The sequence below is a fragment of the Schistocerca nitens genome, chromosome 2, assembly GCF_023898315.1.
Source record: "Schistocerca nitens isolate TAMUIC-IGC-003100 chromosome 2, iqSchNite1.1, whole genome shotgun sequence".
In the NCBI taxonomy this organism is placed as follows: domain Eukaryota; kingdom Metazoa; phylum Arthropoda; class Insecta; order Orthoptera; family Acrididae; genus Schistocerca; species Schistocerca nitens.
Window position 1 is genome coordinate 267,760,376 of NC_064615.1, and position 14,868 is coordinate 267,775,243.

Here is a 14,868-nt window from a genome sequence, read left to right on the forward strand (position 1 = left end):
AAAAGCGAATCAAAATGTAAATAACTTAAGTACAGGTCACTGATGATGATTTACGTCAGTAAAGCGAAACGCGTCCGGTGAAAAAAAAGTCAGGCATTTTTGTAGTTGCAACGACAGAACAAAAATACCCACAAGAATTATAAAGCAACTACGGACACTATGGCCACGCAATGAAGAATTTAATAACCTAAAGTCGGCAATTTTGGAAGCCGGTTATTTTGAACAGTTTTTTTAAGTCAGCTTAAAATGGAGGCGAAAAAGAAAAAAAAAACGGTATAACCGCAAACTCCATCTTTAAAGCGAGCAGTACGCTTACACAGCGATGCGTCTCAAGTGTGAGGACGGGATAGGTTGTGGTAGTGAGGAGAGTAGACGGCGGGTGGTTTTAGCAGTTTTATTGTAAACAGAGCTAGACGGGCCCCTTGGCGGGTGGCTCGTGCGGTCGGAAGCTCCAGTACTTCTCGTCGCTGCCGAACACCTGGGCGTCGCGCAGCGTCTCGGGCAGCTGGCAGTGCAGCGTCTCGGGCAGGAAGGACGCCAGCAGGCCGCCCACCACGAGCGTCGCCCCCAGCACCGCGTACGGCAGCCGCGGGTCGTACGCCGCGCCCTGCAAGCAACAACAGTCGACTCAGTCGCATCTTGCAAGACAATCGGCTCATTCGGTCGTAGTTTTATTACAGTCTAACACTAAGGTGACCATATTTTCTAGACTCAAATTCGGGACATTAACATATTTCCTAGGCCCAAATCCGGGACACATTAAAAATTTTGCAAAATAGGCTATATTTATTTATTTATTTATTATATGAGAAGGAGGTTTCAATTAAATGTAATAAATACAAAATATCAATTAAATTTGTTACAAAGAAAAGCACATTTACATTTTATTAATACCTTCTAAGATGAATGAGTGTGATCAGGGCAACTGTATTTATCAGTGCTGCGAATTTTCTTTATCAAATCTGTATTTTTCAACAACATATGAAAAAACTCGGCATAAGTTTCATCATAATTTATTCTACTTACTAACATTGCTTTCATGGTTTCTACAGCCAACTGTGTTTTGTCACTTGTCCATACATTGTTCATGCGGGAAAATACCCTTTAAGTAGCAGCATTAGTGCCAGGAAGGCAGAAAAGAAACTCCACTAGCTTGAGTACATTTGAGAATGGCACATGATTCTGTCTGAAATGAGAAATCATCTCAACCCATCTTTGACCTAGAACAGTGTTGTTAGCAGTCCATTCAATGATTTTCTCAGTGGTTACAAACTTTTTGACACTGACATACTCATCATACATTACATTTTCTGCAAACTGTACATATGGCACAGTTTCGCTAACTAGAGAAGAAGTTATTTCAATGTCATCCCTTACAGGTATTTGATTCAAGGTAACCCAATTGTAGCAGTCCAAGTTCTGGAAATTTTTTTCAATCCACTTTTTTAAGTAGGATAGAGCAGTGCGACTTTTTCCCAGTTGGCGTGGTCTCTGACTGCCCATAAGCTGTCCGAGCTGCGGCCAACACGTGTTTGCACAGTAGAAACAGTTTGATAACGGTTTCGACAATTTGTCGTACCCTCTTGTCAATCATTTTCCCACCATAGCTAAAACTAATAATAAAATATACCGATACAGGTCAAATGAATGTCTAATTCGGGACAAATCGGGTCATGATTGTTAATTAAGGGACAAACGGGTGTCACGAATTACTTTTGAAAACATTCGGGACAGACACACAAAAATCTGGACTGTCCCGAAAAAAAAAACGGGACGCATGGTCACCTTATCTAACACATACAGTCGAGACACTCCCCGCAGCATGAGTTGTTACCGTCCGATAGTCGCAACGACACTAGCACCCCTAGCGGCGAGAAAGCAGCCGTGCGATTAATGTTTGTTTTTAATTATTTTTCCACTTAATTAACGAAATACTTACCTTATCTTTGCATTCCAAGCGGCAGTAAATTACCAAGGGCCGCGAATTATCTACAGCAATAATAAAAATTTGAAAACCGATGTGTCTGTCTGTTTGAACACACTGATCTCCAGAACTACTAAACGAATTTTCACCAAGTGTTCACAGCTAACTTTAGCATAGTTTGAGGCAACGCATAGGCTTTATTTCAACAAAATTGGGTCACAAGCAAAAATTTTTTATCTGAAACCGTCTGTTCAGCTTAGTAATTGAGTTTGGCTGCGAAGTCTTTCGCGACGTATTTCTTGAATAAAAGTCTCTTGGTGTACTTGAAGTCTCAATTCAGGATAAAACTCCAAGCTTTCGACCACTACCTCCATGGTCGTCGTCAGGGCTAAAACTGACTGTCGTAAACTGGCGAGGCTTCCACTTTTAAAAGCCGTCCTTTGCATATAAAAGTGGGAGCCACGCCAGTTTACGACAGTCAGTTTTAGCCCTGACGACGACCATGGCGGTAGTGGTCGAAAGCTTGGAGTTTTATCCTCAATTGACGCGGCATGTGAACCGAGAGACTTTTATTCTAGTAATTCAGTTGTTTAACCATAGTGGCGTAGAACACCACAAAACCAATAGATGGCGCTGTTACTTTCATAGTCAACAAAGAATGAATAGATGGGGCTGTTAGTTTTTTTTTTTAACTTAGTGACCCATGTCAGTGACATATTTAAGTGCCGCAATCTTATCTTTACAAAATTTAAGCGAATTTACTTGGCTAGGATATATGGATTTATTGAATTTGCTTTCTGTATTAATAACTTACCGACAGTGCTTTGCTTCTTTTGACACGTTTTTTTTTAAATGTCCGACTTGTTTCTCCGCAAAGTGTTTAGACCTCAGTTGGAGATGATAAACGGGTATTCATTGGACAAATATATTATACTAGAACTAACATATGATTACATTTTCACGCAATTTTGGCGCATAGAGCCTGAAAAATCAGTACCCAGAACAACCACCTCTGGCCGTAATAACGGCCTTGATACGCCTGGGCATTGAGTCAAACAGAGCTTGGACAGCGTGTACAGGTACAGCTGCCCATGCAGCTTCAACACGATACCACAGTTTATCGAGAGCAGTGACTGGCGTATTGTGACGAGCCAGTTGCTCGGCCACCATTGAGCAAACGTTTTCAATTGGTGAGAGATCTAGAGAATGTGCTGGCCAGGGCAACAGTCGAACATTTTCTGTATCCAGAAAGGCCCATACAGGACCTGCAACATGCGGTCGTGCATTATCCTGCTGAAATGTAGGGTTTCTCAGGGATCGAATGAAGGGTAGAGCCACGGGTCGTAACACATCTGAAATGTAACGTCCACTGTTCAAAGTGCCGTCAATGCGAACAAGAGGTGACCGAGACGTGTAACCAATGGCACCCCATACCACCATGCCGGGTGATACGCCAGTATGGCGATGACGAATACACGCTTCCAATGTGCGTTCACCGCGATGTCGCCAAACACGGATGCGACCATCATGATGCTGTAAACAGAACCTAGATTCATCCGAAAAAATGACGTTTTGCCATTCGTGCGCCCAGGTTCGTCGTTGAGTACACCATCGCAGGCGCACCTGTCTGTGATGCAGCGTCAAGGATAACCGCAGCCATGGTCTCCGAGCTGATAGTCCATGCTGCTGCAAACGTCGTCGAACTGTTCGTGCAGATGCTTGTTGTCTTGCAATCGTCCCCATCTGTTGACTCAGGAATCGAGACGTGGCTGCACGATCCGTTACAGCCATGCGGATAAGATGCATGTCATCTCGACTGCTAGTGATACGAGGTCGTTGGGATCCAGCAGGGCGTTCCGTATTACCCTCCTGAACCAACCGATTCCATATTCTGCTAACAGTCATTGGATCTCGACCAACGCGAGCAGCAATGTCGCGATACGATAAACCGCAATCGCGATAGGCTACAATCCGACCTTTATCAAAGTCGGAATCGTGATGGTACGCATTTCTCCTCCTTACACGAGGCATTACAACAACGTTTCATCAGGCAACGCCGGTCAACTACTGTTCGTGTATGAGAAATCGGTTGGAAACTTTCCTCGTGTCAGCACGTTGTAGGTGTCGCCACCGGTGCCAACCTTGTGTGAATGCTCTGAAAAGCTAATCATTTTCATATCACAGCAACTTCTTCCTGTCGGTTAAATTTCGCATCTGCAGCACGTCATCTTCGTGGTGTAGCAATTTTAATGGCCAGTAGTGCATATATTCGGAAATTTACATCAGTGACAGTTAAGTGCCACAATCTTATCTTTGCAGCTAAAATTACATTAAACTCCGTCCGAACATGCCTTGGAAGGCCCAACAGTACCGACCGGCCGCCGTGTCGCCCTCAGCCCACAGGCGTCACTGGATGCGGATATGGAGGGGCGTGTGGTCAGCACACCGCTCTCCCGGCCGTATGTCAGTTCACGAGACCGGAGCCGCTACTTCTCAGTCAGGTAGCTCCTCAGTTTGCCGCACAGGGGCTGACTGCACCCCGCTTGCCAACAGCGCTCGGCAGACCGGATGGTCACCCATCCGAGTGCTAGCCCAGCCCGACAGCGCTTAACTTTGGTGATCTGACGGGAACCGGTGTTAGGACTGCGGCAAGGCCGTTGGCTATCTTTACAACTACAAACTAAAACTGAATTTAACTTGCTAAGGTATATGGATTTACTGATTGCGCTTTGTGTGTAAAGAACTTAACGAAATTTCTTTCCTTCTTCCCACAGATTTTATGCATATTTGGCCTCTTGGCTAGGAGAAACGAATTTATTGATTTTCCTTTGTAATTTTGGTGTCTAACTTATTAAACTTTGATTTCTTTCTGTTTATGAATAAAAATGCCTATAAAATGGTAGGGTCTTTCTAAGTACCCTACAATGGGTAAAAGACTGAGGACTATACAGTCTCAAAAATTCAATGAAGATCACGAGGGAAGGCTTGTTGTGGCTCAACCGCATCAGTCTCTTACTCACTCCTTGGAAACTCCGTCCGAAAGCGAGGCACGATGTAGCCCTGGTCGAGAGCGTCATGCATTATCTCGCCCGCTCAGAACCCTTTACTCACAGAAGCTTAAACTTACTTCTCTCCAAGGTAACATCACAGAAGCAGAAGTTTTGATGGGAAGTGGCATAAGTGTGCGAGGTTTTATACCCTGAACCCTGTTTATTCCTAACAATTTATCTTTCTACTTTAAACACGCACAATTTTCACTGAGTTTGTTACGCCATGACCGTAAATAAAGTACAAGGCCAGACACTGTGTCTTGTAGGCGTGAACCTTAGTTGCTTTTCACATAGCTAGCTCTACTTGGCTCTCTTCCGTGTTAGCAAAGAAAACAAGCTCTTCAGTCATGCTCCCAATCATACTACTTCGAACGGTGTATACGAAGGAGCTTTATAAGTAAAAAATAAATCCCATATTTACAGCTACAAATAAATACCTAGGCAATGCTGAGTTTCTCAGCTAGTCATGAAATAAATGCAAAAACAGACGAATCTCACTAATTCAGTGGCATAAGCTACACGTTATTAATTAAGAACTGCTTTCGAATATGTGCATAATTGCATCTAACTACGCTGAAAGCAAGCGAACATAAGCCCATTGATCATGCACGAGAAATATGTATTACTGTTTAGTAACAGTTTTGTAAGGCATCTAATCATTCACACATTTTGACACCTCACTCGACTTTGCAATTCTCGAATATTCTTGCAAATTTAATTTCTTGTTCATCAACAAGGACATTCTTGCCGATTCTTGCTCAGATGTAGCAACAAATGTGGAAATGATTTCTTCTCTGTTGGGAAGAAGTTTTATTGCTTTCGACGTCCTTGAGCTAAAGTTGGTACGAATAACGTAGGTACTGCTTTCCATGCAAGTTTCCTACGTTCCACATACACTAATTTGACTGGAAGTGTAGTGAAGAAAACTTCCCGTTATTGAGCAGATATATGACGTCCTTCTGCGGAAGTCAGGTCTTCTGATGTTAACTAGCTATTTTCTGTTCTTAAGAGAAAACGACATTCTTCAGTTTGCAAGAGAGTCGTAAATAAAATGTCCTTTCAGGGTCTTTAGGAAAAGAGAACAAAAAACTCGAATGTGGTGTCTTCTTCTTGTTGCTGCAGTTTACTGCGCTACAGACGCTCCCATTTGCATTAACTATTGTACGAACTAATATAAACAATTAAGATTCGCTTTCGCTTACACGAGACCCTGCCGAACTCAAAAGAATACAACTCGTAGTTTTTTCCCATCAAGGGAGCGGGGAATCGGGGCACAAATTTTCATTGTCATTTCATTATAGAGCTGATGGTTGTCCATATTCACAACTGCGGATACATTTCAGGTAAGTGAAAGAGCGAAAGAGGAACTCTTACATAGCAGGACGGAAACAACACCAAAAAAATACTTGACATGGAGATGCGAAGGAAACGACTGGAGGAAGACCAAGGGCGATGGCTGAAAAGGGCGGGCGCGGGCAATCACGATCGGCTTGTGGCTGTCGAGAATTCGACAGGGAGGTCGCATTATCGCGAGAGAAGACGAGCAAAAAGTTGTTGGTTGGAACTTGAAAGGAATGAGTGTGTGGAGGCGGAATGTGATTTGATGTGTTTTGTACCATGATTTAGTTCCATGTGTGACTGTTTCTGACGGGACTAAACTGGGATTAATTTTAATTATTGAGCAGTAAATGTTATCATTTTTACGAACACTACACACTAACGAAAATATATATATGACAACTGTAATTGATAATGACCCTTAGGAAATTTTTCTTTGTTTTTGTGCTAATTACAATTAAAGAAAAATGCAGCATAAATTAATGTAACAGTGAAAGGGTCTTCAAGTATTTTAATTTTTTTCACAACTTATTTACAACCAAATAATTTTCCTGAGTATGACTTAAAAAGTAGAGTTCGTAATTACCTATATTGATGTTCATGAGCAGCTGGCTGCTGTAAGTAACAAAACGCCTACTATTTTCATCACTGTCCTAAAGAAATTAATAAGTCGATAATATAAAATAAATCATAAAGGAACTTAGGAGGATTCTGATTAGTTGATGATGTGTGGCACTCATTGGCTATGTTTGCATGTATTATAATGAGCAATCTTTAGAGAGCTAAAAACATAATTTTAACTGAATGAAATGTATTTTGTTGTCTGTTGCCGTCTTTTCATTATCAGTTGACTAAGAATATTAGTTATTTTTGGACTGGCGGAAGTTGGTTTTCGAGCCGAGGCATTATACAAATCAATTTCATTCTTTTATCACACCGACCCTATGGCAAGTATTCCGTTACAATAGATCTTAATTTCCTAGAATTCCCACAACTTTTGATACCTTAGTTGTCATGCTAATTTGTTCTCTGCCATTGGCTGAAAAATGTCAAAGTTGATGTATGTGAAGACTTTTAAATAAACTCTTCTTTAGGTAATGGGGGGGGGGGGGGTTGGTGGAGAGTCGTCACGGCTTGCATGACACACCCCTTGACCACACACTTGGCCCACAGCCTATTATGATAGCCTCCAATAGGACAACTCTTCTAAAATGTTAAAAATGGAGTTGTAAGAACCTTTGCGAAAGCTTAGCTTTGCCAACTAAATGACTGTTTACATATATATTAACTTCTGCGGCATCTTTCCCTTGTTTGGAACAGATTCCTTGGATAGATTTAAGTACTGGGAGACATGGACACCATTGTGCCATTTTACCGACGGTGGGTAAGTTAAGAAGAGAAAGCTAAGCCCAACGTTGACACACAATGTAATAATATCTAGTGTGCTGTAGGGGAGTGCCGTACAAATACTTTGGAACAACAGTATAAAGAAACATAAAATACAACGAGTATACACAGTGTGTCCCAGTTCTGTTAGGACTGTAGCTACGAAAAATAAAAGTAATGGATTATGTTCACAAAATCACTGTATTTATTCAAAATAATATATTACTGAATGAAAACGCAGTGTTTTGAAATAGTCGCTGCGGTCTTTTTTTTGCGTTGTATTTAGTTCTGCAGTACAGTTTTCTTGGATGTCCTTGACTTCCTTCGGCCATCCTTCCCTATCCAATGGGACGATGACCTCGCTGTTTGGTCCCCTTTCCCAAAACACATCAACCAAGCAGTGCTAACGGAACTGGGACGCACTGCTTATAGTCTCAGTTGTGGGTAAAGGAAATGGCAGGCTAGAATTAATTGGTAACATACTTGGAAACTATGGCTTGGCTACAAATGAGATTGCTAACGGGACAATTTTACGGCCCATACCTGAATAGTTCTCAGGTGTATGACATCCATATCAGGTCAGACTAACGGGAAAAGGAGCGTGTACAAACGACCGGTGTGAATATTCTCCGCTTCTCTTACTGGTGGGAGAGCGTAACAGTAATGTTGGTAAATCTTAATTGGGGGACACTCAAAGAGAGATACTTGCGAGTAAAACTTCAAATCAAAATTTTGAATCAAGAACAGCTGCCAACATGAGTAACGTAGAAGCAGATAGCCTCGGAGTAGTGAAGCAACTTAAATCACTTCATAAAAGCAAGTACAAGAAATCAGAGGGTCCAGACCGTATACCAATTAGGTTCCTTTCAGCGTATGCTGGTGCAATAGCTCCATACTAAACAATCATATACAACCGTTCGCTCTACGAAAGATCCATACCCAAAAACTGGAAAGTTGCAAGGAAGTTAGTAGGAGTAATCCACTGAATTACAGGCCCATATCATTAACATCTATATGTAGTAAGATTTTGGAACATACACTGTTTTCGTACAAGGATTACCTCGAAGGAAACGGTCTATTGACACTCAGTCAACACGGATTTAGAAAACATCGTTCTTGTGAAACACAACTTGCTCTTTACTCGCATGAAGTGTTGAGTGCTATTGACATGGAATTTCAAATTTATGCCGTATTTCTGGATTTCCGGAAGGCTTTTGACACTGTACCACACAAGCGGCTTGTAGTGAAATTGCGTGCTTATGGAATATCGTCTCAGTTATGTGACTGGATTCGTGATTTCCTGTCATAGAGGTCACAGTTCGTAGTAATTGACGGAAAGTCATCGAGTAAAACAGAAGTGATTTCTGGCGTTCCTCGACGTAGTGTTATAGGCCCTTTGCTGTTCCTTATCTATATAAACGATTTGGGAGACAATCTAAGCAGCTGTCTTACGTTGTTTACTAGTCTATAAACGACAGCGCCATCTGCAAAGTTATCAGAAGATAAAAAACGATTTAGAAAAGATATCTGTATGGTGCTAAAATTGTCAATTGATCCTAAATAACGAAAAGTGTGAGGTCATCCAAATGAGTGCTAAAAGGAATCCCTTAAACTTCGGTTACAAGATAAATTAGTCAAATCTAAAGGTCGTAAATTAACCTAAATACCTAGGAATTGCAATTACGAACAACTTAAATTGGAAATAACACAGAAAAAGTGGGGAAGGCTAACCAAAGACTGCACGATATTGGCAGGACACTTGGAAAATGTAACAGACCTATTAATGGGACTGTGTACACTACGCTTGTCCGTACTCTTTTAGAATACTGCTACGCGGCGTGGGATCCTTCCCAGATAGGACTGACGGAGTACATCGAAAAAGTTCAAAGAAGGGCAGCACGATTTGTATTATAACGAAATAAGGGAGCGTGTGTCAGTGAAATGACACGGGAGTTGGGATAGACATAACTAAAACAAAGGCGCTTTTCGTTGCGGAGCAATCTTCTCACGGAATTCCAATCACCAACTTTGTCCTCCGAATGCGAAAATATTTTTTTGACGCCGACCTACATAGGGAGAAACGATCACCATGATAAAGTAAGGAAAATCAGAGCTCGTACGAAAAGATACAGGTGTTCGTTCTTTCCACGCGATGTACGAGATTGAAATACTAGAGAATTGTGAAGGTGGTAGAAACAGCTACATTGTTTAGCCCCTTTAGTTTCTGCCCCGTAGGGGTCGAACGTGTGAAACCGGGCAAATAGCAGCTCGTGCAGGGACGTACAAGCAGACATTCTTCCCAAGCTCACCCCATGAATGGAACAGGGGCAACCCTTTTATGTAAGGTACAATAGGAAGTACCCACTGCCAAGTACTTCACAGTGGTTCACGGGGCATACATGCAGAAATAAATGTAAAAGAAGCGATAACGTAGCTCATTCGGTTTTTCAGTGGCACAACTGCAGCCTTAGTGGTACACATGGATTATTAAAGGTCAACTAGTAGATTGGCGCTTAGGGCTGGGGAGGGGCTGTTGTGATGTGAGTCGAGACTGCCTCCCAAACAACATTCTGCTAAAGGTATTTAATGTTTTACACATATTAATTTTCAAATTTTTCAGTTTTCACAGAAGACAGATGCATGAAAAATGAGTGCCAAAATGCCAAAAATGGCAAGAATTAAAAAAATACTAGCTTCGTTTAACATGTACGCATACTGTAATATCGCTGCCTATCCCTCATGACAATATCGATAATCACCTCCCTGGAGAGCGTAGAGCGCTATTCAGGGAGAGGTGGCTAAGGCTTCCGTAGTGTGTGTGTGTGTGTGTGTGTGTGTGTGTGTGTGTGTGTGTTTCTTGCAGTGTCGGTGCCACGGTTGTAGAACTCAGTTTACGGTTTGATGTCGATGTAATTAATATTCATGGCACGGACTTTTATCACTGTTGATGATTCTAAATTGGTTATTTACTTCAGAATGATAATTCCAACATCGAGTGTCGTGTCGGATTGACAACAATCAACGCCGCGCGGGATTAGCCGAGCTGTCTCAGGCGCTGCAGTCATGGACTGTGCGGCTGGTCCCGGCGGAGGTTCGAGTCCTCCCTCGGGCATGGGTGTGTGTGTTTGTCCTTAGGATAATTTAGGTTAAGTAGCGTGTAAGCTTAGGGACTGATGACCTTAGCAGTTAAGTCCCATAAGATTTCACACACATTCGAACATTTTTTGAACAATCAACGGCGTCGGGTCTGTTACAGAACAAGCAACAGAGACATCATCTAGCTGTAATCTCATTGATTGAAGTAGAGTTATCTTTAGTGATGAGCCCCGTTTCGAATTGTGACCCGATGACCAGCAGAGACGTGTCTGGAGACGCTCTGGACAGTGGTGGTGTCCCAACCTGATTGTCGCCCACCATACAGCCCCGACAACCAGGACCGATGGTCTGCGGTGCCTTTTCATTTCATAGCAGGACCTCTTCAGTTGTTATCCACAGCACCATTACTGCACAGCGGTATGTGGACGATATCCTATGCACAGTTTCGTTGCCCTTCATGGCAAGCCATCCTGGGCTTACATTTCAGCAAGACAATACCCTTTCACAGACGGCGAGAGTTTCTACTACTCGTCTTCATGCTTGCCAACTCCACCTTGGCCAGCGAGGTCGCCAGATCTCTCCCCAATTGAGAACATTTGGTGCATTATGGGCAGTGCCCTCCAACCATCTCGGCATTCTGACGATCTAACGCGCCAGTTGGACAGAATTTGGTACGATATCCCTCAGGAGGACATCCAGCATCTCTGTCCATCAATGATAAGGCGATTGACTAACTCCTTGCATAAGGGACAGAGATGGACCAGCGCTTTATTGACTTCTTCAATTTGTGAAGATTTTTCTCTTGAATAATTAATCCAAGTTTTCCGAAACTGTGATCATTTGTTTGTCTGTACATGTACATCACATCTACCGATTTCTGTCCCATCCAGATAATTCCTTTGTGGTGCGTACTAATTTTGGCTTAGACTGTACTAAGAACTGATGTAAACAAATATTATTTACTTATATGGATATGGTGTCTGTTCTTTCGGACATGTGTGTGGACATACAAGGTGAGAATGTGGGTCTCGCGGGAGGCGTGCACGAGATAGTCCTTGCAGTCATACTATCGTCTGTGCCCTCGGTGGCTCAGGTGGATAGAGTGTCTACAATGTAAGCAGGAGATCCCGGATTCGAGTCCCGGTCGGGGCACAAAATTTCACCTGTCCCCGTTGATATACACTACTGGCCATTACAATTGCTACACCAAGAAGAAATGCAGATGATAAACGGGTATTCATTGGACACATATCTTATACTAGAACTGACATTACATTTTCACGCAATTTGGGTGCATAGATTGTGAGAAGTCAGTACCCAGAACAACCACTTCTGGCCGTTATAACGGCCTTGATACGCCTGGGCATTGAGTCAAACAGAGCTTGGGTGGCGTGTACAGGTACAGCTGCCCATGCAGCTTCAACACGATACCACAGTTCATGTGGCGTATTGTGACGAGCCAGTTCCTCGGCCACCATTGACCAGACGTTTTCAGTTGGTGAGAGATCTGGAGAATGTGCTGGCCAGGGCAGCAGTCGAACATTTTCTGTATCCAGAAAGGCCCGTACAGGGCCTGCAACATGCGGTCGTGCATTATTCTGCTGAAATGTAGGGTTTCGCAGGGAACGAATGAAGGGTAGAGCCACGGGTCGTAACACATCTGAAATGTAACGTCCACTGTTCAAAGTGCCGTCAATGCGAACAAGAGGTGACCGAGATGTGTAACCAATGGCACCCCATGGCGATGACGAATACACGCTTCCAATGTGCGTTCACCGCGATGACGCCAAACATGGATGCGACCATCATGATGCTGTAAACAGAACCTAGATTCATCCGAAAAAAAGGTATACCATTCTTGCACCCAGGTTTGTCGTTGAGTACACCATCGCAGGCGCTCCTGTCTGTGATGCAGCGTCAAGGGTAACCGCAGCTATAGTATCTGAGCTGACGGTCCATGCTGCTGCAAACGTCGACGAACTGTTCGTGCAGATGCTTGTTGTCTTGCAGACGTCCCCATCTGTTGACTCAGGGATCGAGACGTGGCTGCACGATCCGTTACAGCCATGCGGATAGGATGCCTCTCATCTCGACCGCTAGTGATACGAGGCCTTTGTGATCCAGCACGGCGTTCCGTATTACCCTCCTGAACCCACCGATTCCATATTATGCTAACAGTCATTGGATCTCGACCAACGCGAGCAGCAATGTCGCGATACGATAAACCGCAATCGCGATAGGCTACAATCCGACCTTTATCAAAGTCGGAAACGTGATGGTACGCATTTCTTCTCCTTACACGAAGCATACTAAACACCTTTTTCCAAAGCGGTTTCACAGAGGAAGACCGCACTGCAGTTCCTTCTCTAAATCCTCGCACAAACGAAAAAATGGCTAACATCGAAATAAGTGTCCAAGGAATAGAAAAGCAACTGGAATCACTCAACAGAGGAAAGTCCACTGGACCTGACGGGATACCAATTCGATTCTACACAGAGTACGCGAAAGAACTTGCCCCCCTTCTAACAGTCGTGTACCGCAAGTCTCTAGAGGAACGGAGGGTTCCAAATGATTGGAAAAGAGCACAGGTAGTCCCAGTCTTCAAGAAGGGTCGTCGAGCAGATGCGCAAAACTATAGACCTATATCTCTGACATCGATCTGTTGTATAATTTTAGAACATGTTTTTTGCTCGCGTATCATGTCGTTTTTGGAAACCCAGAATCTACTATGTAGGAATCAACATGGATTCCGGAAACAGCGATCGTGTGAGACCCAACTCGCTTTATTTGTTCATGAGACGCAGAAAATATTAGATACAGGCTTCCAGGTAGATGCTATTTTTCTTGACTTCCGGAAGGCGTTCTATACAGTTCCGCACTGTCGCCTGATAAACAAAGTAAGAGCCTACGGAATATCAGACCAGCTGTGTGGCTGCATTGAAGAGTTTTTAGCAAACAGAACACAGCATGTTGTTATCAATGGAGAGACGTCTACAGACGTTAAAGTAACCTCTGGCGTGCCACAGGGGAGTGTTATGGGACCATTGCTTTTCACAATATATATAAATGACCTAGTAGATAGTGTCGGAAGTTCCATGCGGCTTTTCGCGGATGATGCTGTATTATACAGAGAAGTTGCAGCATTAGAAAATTGTAGCGAAATGCAGGAAGATCTGCAGCGGATAGGCACTTGGTGCAGGGAGTGGCAACTGTCCCTTAACATAGACAAATGTAATGTATTGCGAATACATAGAAAGAAGGATCCTTTATTGTATGATTATATGATAGCGGAACAAACACTGGTACCAGTTACTTCTGTAAAATATCTGGGAGTATGCGTGCGGAACGATTTGAAGTGGAATGATCATATAAAATTAATTGTTGGTAAGGCGGGTACCAGGTTGAAATTCATTGGGAGAGTGCTTAGAAAATGTAGTACATCAACAAAGGAGATGGCTTACAAAACACTCGTTCGACCTATACTTGAGTATTGGTCATCAGTGTGGGATCCGTACCAGATCGGGTTGACGGAGGAGGTAGAGAAGATCCAAAGAAGAGCGGCGCGTTTCGTCACAGGGTTATTTGGTAACCGTGATAGCATTACGAAGATGTTTAATAAACTCAAGTGGCAGACTCTGCAAGAGAGGCGCTCTGCATCGCGGTGTAGCTTGCTCGCCAGGTTTCGAGAGGGTGCGTTTCTGGATGAGGTATCGAATATATTGCTTCCCCCTACTTATACCTCCCGAGAGAGATTAGAGCGCGCACGGAGGCTTTCAGACAGTCGTTCTTCCCGCGAACCATATGCGACTGGAACAGGAAAGGGAGGTAATGACAGTGGCACGTAAAGTGCCCTCCGCCACACACCGTTGGGTGGCTTGCGGAGTATAAATGTAGATGTAGATGTAGATCACAACAACGTTTCACCAGGTAACGCCGGTCAACTGCTGTTTGTGTATGAGATATCGATCGGAAACTTTTCTCATGTCAGCACGTTGTAGGTGTCGCCACCGGCGCCAACGTCGTGTGAATGCTCTGAAAAGCTAATCATTTGCATATCACAGCATCTTGTTCCTG

At 43.3% G+C, this 14,868-nt stretch overlaps 1 protein-coding gene and 1 pseudogene across 1 annotated transcript in view; both read right to left on the minus strand.

The window, feature by feature from the left end:
* Window positions 1-380: 380 nt before the first annotated feature.
* Window positions 381-14,868, minus strand: part of LOC126234352 (carcinine transporter-like) — a 166,229-nt gene continuing 151,741 nt past the window's right edge. Inside the window, exon 9 of the mRNA XM_049943040.1 lies at window positions 381-607. Within this exon, the coding sequence (XP_049798997.1) occupies window positions 410-607 (198 nt within the window). The 3' untranslated portion in view covers window positions 381-409. The remainder of the gene's footprint in view (window positions 608-14,868) is intronic.
* Window positions 4,469-4,586, minus strand: LOC126237774 (5S ribosomal RNA; annotated as a pseudogene).